General features: G+C 37.9%; 1 protein-coding gene across 1 annotated transcript in view; it reads left to right on the top strand.

Annotated features, from left to right (window-relative positions):
* The first annotated feature begins 239 nt into the window (after window positions 1-239).
* The window catches only part of LOC146003687 (sialin-like), an 89,892-nt gene continuing 81,905 nt past the window's right edge, over window positions 240-8,226 (top strand). Inside the window, exon 1 of the mRNA XM_083142051.1 lies at window positions 240-343. Within this exon, the coding sequence (XP_082998177.1) occupies window positions 315-343 (29 nt within the window). The 5' untranslated portion in view covers window positions 240-314. The remainder of the gene's footprint in view (window positions 344-8,226) is intronic.

Here is an 8,226-nt window from a genome sequence, read left to right as displayed (position 1 = left end):
TGAAAGGAAACTAGTGAATCCCCCGACAGTCAGTTCCACGTAATCTACAACAGTTCCGGCGTGAAGGGCGAAAGAGATATTCCGGTAAAAGAAACGGCATTGGTTTTCCTCGTGGATGACCCATCTTCGTCATTGGGAGGCATGCGCGAAAATCTATTCCTGCCAGTGTGCGTTGAGTTGAACGACAGATCTTCGTGGATCCCCGCACTTAGCCCAAGGCAAGGGCATGTGGCTAGGGAACGAAGAACACGAGATATACATCCGATCACAATCTCGCGACCTACCAGTGGTGCTATAACGTTCGTACAGTCAACATGGGTCTGGACATCTATAAGAAAGCCAAGTAAGTCTGACGTTCGGAAAGCAGTCTTTGCACCCTACATTTTTTTTAGTCTTTCGAGATATATCGTGAGTATCTGTAGACAGGACAAATTGATATAACGTGGTCAGAAGTGACGCAAGTTCGATTTGTGGACGTTGTGTTTCGATGCAAGCTCTCTGTCGCCGCACCGCTGTCGTAGTGTAATCAAGAGTGTCTCGGTTCGATACCCGGTGGAAGCACATGGAAGTTCAGATGCCACTTTATAGGTCCAGTCCCAATTAGCCTGTCTGCCCGATAGTAACGTAGTCGCCTTGTAATGAAGGTGTTCCAGGTTCGATACCCGGTCGAGGCACATAGTGGTTCGGATCCAACTACACGTCCAGTACAGGTTATCGTCAGTGGCGTAGCATGGACATTTCGGGTGGGAACGCCAAGTCCGAAGGAAGGGTCGGCTCTTTCTTGCTTAATAACGTACTTATGGTATTAGTCGCCACAGGTATTGTTTATTTGCCTGAAGTCAGCTGGGGTTTCAATAAAACATCATCCATGCATGTTTTAGCTAGACAATTAGATGCCTCACTATGCCACAAATGTTTTGTACTCTGGTGTTTTATACCTTTCTGCATGACGCAAGTCATTAGAAAACCTACCTGAATCACAAGCGCCTTTGAACAACAGCAGACGTCATTGTTGTGGTTGATCCAACTACTCATTGATTTGGTTTATTTTACTTCGCTTTTCTACCACTTTTGGTTAATCGCGAATATGAATATGAGTGATGATATTGATGAAGGGACACTGACAAAGAACACCCGTGCTCACGCTGGGATTCGAACCAGGGACCTCTGTCGTCTTGGCGCACTGTGCAAAGCAGAGTGGATGATCCAAATATCATACACACTACTGACGTAACAGTGCCGATTAGTAATTCAGACCACTGTTTATTACATCTTGAGAATGCTGATAAACATTTTAAAATAATTTTCTCCAGAGACCATTCGATGTTAAGAGTTTTCAAATGAATGCTAAACATTTCCATTGACACAATATTAAGCAGTTAGATAATAACGAAAAAATACAATAAAAAAATTAATAGTTTTGCGGGTTAAGTGGTAGAGCAGCAACAGGCTGAATTTCTATTTACCACGAGGACTTCACCAACTTACTTCACAAAAACTTCACAAAAACTGTGTTGATCTTTTAGTTTCTAATGCACATCGCTGTTCGTGCGATAAATCATATAATGCAGTGGCCATTAAGAAGCAGTATATTTGAGATTGGTAAAGTTATGTCAGTCAATATTGCGTATTGTAGCATCACACAGCACGATTTGCATGAGCGCGAAGAGCGAAGAACAGGGTAGGAATTCTACCGCTGCCGTCTGCTTCAGAAGGCAGGAAGGGTCACATGAACCAATCACGGTAGACCTCTCGTACGCCGGCGTAAGAGAGCCCATTTACGCCAGTGTTGCCACATGAAGGGAAATTTCCCTTTTTGAAGGGAAATTTGGAGCTAATTTTAAGTGAAAAGGGAAAAGGGAAATTCGATGAAAAATAGCGAATTTTCAGGGAAATTTTAAGACAGAGTAAACATTAATTATATTAAACATTATAACAGATTCCAGTTTTGAAAATGAGATTTTTTTTATTTTATATTGTAGTATACTTTGTTCTGAGAGGAAGGGTGGAATTTGGGTTGACCCACATCTGTCTACCGTTTGGGGCCGGAGGTCTTTGGCCATTCACCCTTATGGGAGTGGGAGTCCGAGGGTATTGTTTATTTAAGCTTTCCCAGGTTCTCTGAATTTTGACTCAAACACTACACGTGCACACCATAAAGTTATCTTTGTCGCAAACCTTCATTGGACACTGGGTGGGTTATTCGTCGTGTACGAGTGTTTGCTGGAAGGCTGTGCCCGTCTTGGACGACGCGAGAACAAGGGAAGCAAAGGAGACTATCTGCAAGTCCAGAATATATTAGAAAACGTCGTGGAGAATTATCGGAAGACGAAAAAACACCGCAGAAACAAGTTAAAAAATTCCGTGCAGAGTGGCAAGAAGTGACCAACAATGGATTAAATTTTAATAAAAAACTTGCAGTGTTTTAGAAGTTTCCACCTAATATGTGAAATTTACCAGAATAGAACATTTGCTGAGGTATGTACTATATATCTTTTTTTTAATAAAACGCGTATATCCATGCGCCGAACTTAACATTTTTATGGGGAGGCAAAAATGTGATTTTCCACAGAAACTCTTCATATGTGCGCCTTACTAGAACAGCATTTTGTGTAGAATATTTTTAATTTTCTTCTGATGGTGTGATGAAGACAAGGGGCATTGGCCTCCCTAAATCCAATCTCTGTTTGTGTGTTTTGCTTTTTACTGATGAAAATCTTCAGTTGCCAACTATAACATAGTTTTAGCTTTCATCTCAAAACAAAAAATTTAGCTTGGTTTAGAAATAAAATCTAAATCTTCCAAAAAAAACATTTAAAAGTTATTGATTTTATTGTTTATTGATATGGTTTATTTTACTCCGCTTTTCTGCCACTTTTGACTAATTGCAAAGATGGGGATGAGTAATGATATGATTAAATTTATGAATGGACACTCACAAACAGCCATGCCCAGGCCGGGATTCGAACCCGGTACCCCTGGCGTCCTATCATTTAAAAGTTAAATTGATTAACATTTTATACATACATACGAACATGGGTCAACGATAGTATTTAATTATTATTATTAATAATAATAATAATAATTCTTTAGATGAAGGGAAAAAATGGGCGAAAAAGGGAAATTTTACCCCTTGGAAAGGGAAATTGTGCTTACAGATTGTGGCAACACTGATTTACGCGCGTGCTGTAGAAATGGAAGCTTTCCCTCCATAAAGGCAGCAAGGAATATAGGAGTCCTGTACACCGAACCTGCTCGGCGTTCGGCCGGGAAAGGCTACGTTCAGAAGACACAACGGCGCTTATGGAGAAACCGCACAGTGTTGCCAATACAGCGCTAGCTCATGTCGCCGGGAAATGATGACCTTCCTTCACAATGAAGGTGTTACATATTTTGTATATATAATGATAATTATATGTAATTATTAATATTAATATTATACTGCGAACGTTACAGTTATTATTTTTACTATGATCCATTGCGATCACTACACACGCGAGTGTAATGCACGAATATGACACTTCAGAAATCACTTAAAAAAGTAAAAATCACTGAGAGCTCACACAACTGAAAACACTTTTTCGGGAGAGGGAAAAAGTCTAAACAGACCAAAGTAGATCTCTCACTCAAGTAAGGGGAAACTGGCACACGGGTTAGATTAAGTTGCAACCCAAACAAACAAATGAGTTATGGCCCACGTGAACTGATAAGACGTGAATGACTCAAGCAAGGCATGTCATATTTCTATCTTGAAGCTCCATATTTTGTCACGTGTTGGAAAGCCTTTCAAAGGTTAATATGGTGTCTATGAATTTATGTGTACGTTGGAAACTGAAAGGTGATCTTCATTTCAGTATTAATGTCGACAGTAATGTAAACGAAAACAATGTGTATTTGCGACAGCACTAATGTTGCTCACAACAGCAGCATTGGAAATAATTGTCAATTATTAAATTTAAGTAATTTCAATTCTATTATAACAAACAGCAGGAAGTTCATATTTTTACTGAATGGAAATAAAATAACTGGAAAACTTGGTGGTGATTAGCCGGAATGCTGCGGTGAGTCGGCTCAAGATGGCCAGACAACGTCTCCTTACTTCGCGCGCGGTTCGGGTTAAAAAGAAACTCCAAATGCATGGAAGTAATATTTCTGGGAACCTTTGAGTGGTTATAAAAAATAATTTCATTATTTTCTCCACAACTTTGTCGCTAGAAGTTTTTACTTGGAATTACAGAGCAAAAAATGGCCAGCGACGACATTTTCTACTGCACGAATATAAAAATTCTCCACATACTTTATTTGAATATTTTTTAATGCAAATATGATTTAAAGTATTGATAAATTCTGATTACCACCGTCACCTATGACAATTAAAAAACAGTGTCAATTTTTTTCATAATGAAAGCTTCAATTTTACGGCATGTTTCAACGTTAGGAATGAAAACAATGTAAAAATTGTGTTTTCACAGAAAATTTGCGTTTTTAATTTATCTAAAATTATGTAAGCAAGTTACCAGTTTTTTGTGTTCACCATCGTATTCTCTACAAAATTTCCTGCAAAACTGCAGGTACCGATTTTACATACGCTAAATTTGTAAATCCAGAAATTTGACAACAGCGCGCTCGTATTTCCCATAAGAAAAGCATTGCCCATAAGAGCCCATTGTGTCTTCTGAACGTGAAAACGACTCTAGAACGAGTGTTGAGAGTGGAGCGTTGCAAGCGGATCGCGAAAAATAGCTATTATAATGCCATAAAGGTCAAACATTTATGAAATCAGTCACGTTTTACTTTATAATCACAGCATTTAAGATTTTTTGAAATTTTAAATCTGGGAACGCCAGGCGTACGGGCGTACTATAACGCTACGCCACTGGTTATCGTGTCTGTGCTTAGAACGGGGCTAAAATAACTAGTCAAAGAAACAAACAACAAGTCGCCTATCAGTCTGACAGATTAGCCGATATTTTGAACTAGAACATTTGACTGTGTTTAAACACTGATTATTACGTTGTGTAATGTTGGAATGGACGTTTATCGTGTAGCAGGATACACTTTTCTCGTTTAAGTTTATAGATATTCCCAGTGCTCGAAAAATGTACCTCAAAGCTAGGCGTCATCTCTGAAAATCTGGTAGCAATTGTGCATACTACAGTATGTTTCAAAAGTTTCGCAATGCAAACTTTGAAAATCTATATCAGAAATCGTTAAGATATATTTTCACCGGAATTTCTGCACTAAACTAATCCTGTAGGCTATCACTGGGTTCATAAATTTATGTTAGCATTTATCTACATAAAAACAATTACATTATTTTAAAAAAAAAACATTGTTAATTTGCTGAAAACATCTGAGAACTGATTTTCAACAATAAATACCAACTCTTGAAAAATTTGAGGGGATCATTTGTTGGTGTTTGACTGGTTGTAAAACAGTTGCTTTGTGAGGTACAGCAGAAGCAGGGCATTTTCATTGGAAAACCTCTTGCACATGAGTGTAAGAATGAGTAGTAAAATACTCTTCAGCAATGCACAGGCACTGCTCCAATGAATACGCCATGCTGAATCAATTAAAAAAAAAAAAAACAGGCACAGTAGCGGCGAAAGTGAGCGAATAGAATTCAATGTAACCAGGGGCAGTCTAGGATTCTCTCAAGAGTCCTATTTCGGCACAAAATCTGGATTTACGATTTTTCACGTAAATGTATAGACACATGCTGCATGCGACTGTTGACAATATTTCGACCTGCTAGTGTTGCCATATACGGAGATATGTCCAAAAAATGGCACTTTTCACTTCACCCATAAAATCGCCAGTCAAAAATTCATCAAATGTTGCACTTGACCAATATTGGTCGCGAATGACAGACTGACATGGCATCAGTCATCAAATGTCTAATTATGACCCTTCGATAATTTCTTACATATTTTTCTTGCTCAGAAGTTCATTTCTGAAAAAAAATTGAATGCTGCTTTCCGTCAGTTATTTCACAAAAATACAACAGGGAGATAATCCTGAAATGATCGACCTAGAATTTTCAAACATTTTGATTCTGAAATTTGAGCGAAACTGATTTAATTCTCAGAATCGCAGCCCAGCCGCGACCCCTTCATTTTCACTTCTTCTGTCTTTCCAGTGCTGTTCCTGGATCAGACTGAAAATTCCCTTGTGATTGTCCCAAATTCCCGTTCCATCTTTTAAATTCCCCCTTTATAAGAGTTCAAACCTAGGATATCCACCTTCATTCTTCTCCCAGTGGTTTGTTATACAGTTAGTGTATATGCGGTCCTATAAAACACATGCATGTATATTGCGTAGTGGTTGTATATAATGCTGTTTGGTAAGTCTATGAACAATATGAGCGTCGGAAAGTGAGATCGAAGTGGTCTATAGTAACCCCTCCCCGAATTGACATCGTTTATTGCAAGTTACAAAATAGCAAAACGTTTGTTAGTTTTATTGTTAATAACGGAAATAAAGTCCAGTTAGTTAGTATTCTAACAGAAGAAAAATTGCTTTAGATCGAGAAATTGAGGTTACGATGCAGGCAGGCACCACGTTATGTTTTACCATTTAATCCAAAGAATAACTGTTTCACAGTTTTACAAATTCCAAAAATTAAGTTTTATGTGAATGGTCAAACAACATAAACTGTATCACTAAAATTTATCTCTTACTTTTAAAGATTCTTATTCAGGTACCTAAAATTTAATAACAAAATATAATAACTGTGCATTTCAGTATACACTGCATGAAACTTGAAATAAATAAATAAAAATAGTTGTGCTGCATATTCACACTTCTGATGGATTAAGTAGAAAAGTCTTCTCAAGGATATAGGGACAGCAATAATAATAATAATGATAATAATAATATGTTTGGAATTAATTAGTTTATGAAATTTAAATATATTATTATTACATTAACAATTGTTATTGTTATTATTCAAATTTCTTGTGACGACCATCGGAACAATTATGAGTGAACCCCCTCCCCCGAAAATGTTTCCTGCCTACGACCATGCATTAAAACTCCGTTTATTATGGTGTATTTAAAGGGCATAGGCCTAAGTACACTATACAGTACAGTAAAATGTAAAGCAATATGACAATGCAGTGCTTCTAGTCACATTTAAAACCTTGCATTCTGCTTTCTTTCTTTTTTCCCCCTTGCCTGTCCGGATTAAGCGAAGTCCTACTTATCGGGGTTCGGATTAACGAGGTTTTACTGTATTTGCAACAACTCTTAGTTTCCATTACAGCATGTTCTTGACCAAATTGGAACGATATAGGCTACTCAAGGACAATAAAATGCAATACACACACTTGAAATAAAGGACTCCGTTTAATTGCTATAAATATAGGGCAAAAAAATACGCACTAAAGCCTCCAATATGCATTTATATGCACTATGAAACTTAGCCAATCAAGCGAAATGAATGAATCCTGTGAAAGCATACAAATTTTCCCCAATGAAAAGAACATGCAAAAATTCGCCCCCTAATGACTGCAATGTTGGTATCAGGATTCGGCCAGGGAAGTTAGTGAAATGTATAAACCTCGGGGTTTGACCTAACTTCACCTGGTCTTGCTGACCCGAAGGGATTTGGCTTGATTTTGAGGTAAAGTGATAGTTAACGAACGAAGGTAAGTAACATTTTTTGGATCTCTGACTTTATTTAATAAGGTCACAGGGTACGAGAATGTGTTAGGGGTGAAATTTGCCCCCCCCCTTCCTTATGTTTCGACTAGTCATTAAACATAAATTTTTAATCAACTCAAAACAGACACATTTACGAATGCTTATTTTCTAACACGTGCTATTATGCAGAGATCAGAAAGGCTTGTGGGTTGTGTGGACGTGTGAATTATGTGACACTGACGCTGGGGTTTGAGCTGGACGTTTCGTAACGTAACTGGCACGTGTTCGCTTGCTATGATTGGATAACGTGAGAGTTCAGGGTGCGAAATCCTGGGCGGGACGGGGGGATTTCCCCCCACCAACAATCTTGGCATTAAAAAAAAATCCCCGGGGGGGGGAGTTTTTGTTATAACAAGCAAAAGATAAACATTTACTTTTAATTTCAAATAGCTATACTTTACTAAGAATAATATCGAAAACACAGAAAGTAGTGTGGTTGTGAGTGTTGAATGCTTGCTCTCTCTCACACACACACACATAGAGATCATTAACAAATCTATATCAATACGAACAATAAAAGTG

This window comes from Lepisma saccharinum, chromosome 20, assembly GCF_977018435.1.
Source record: "Lepisma saccharinum chromosome 20, izLepSacc3.1, whole genome shotgun sequence".
NCBI classification, from domain to species: Eukaryota; Metazoa; Arthropoda; class Insecta; order Zygentoma; family Lepismatidae; genus Lepisma; species Lepisma saccharinum.
Note: the sequence above shows the minus strand (reverse complement) of the source record. Positions and strands in the feature narration are given on the sequence as shown.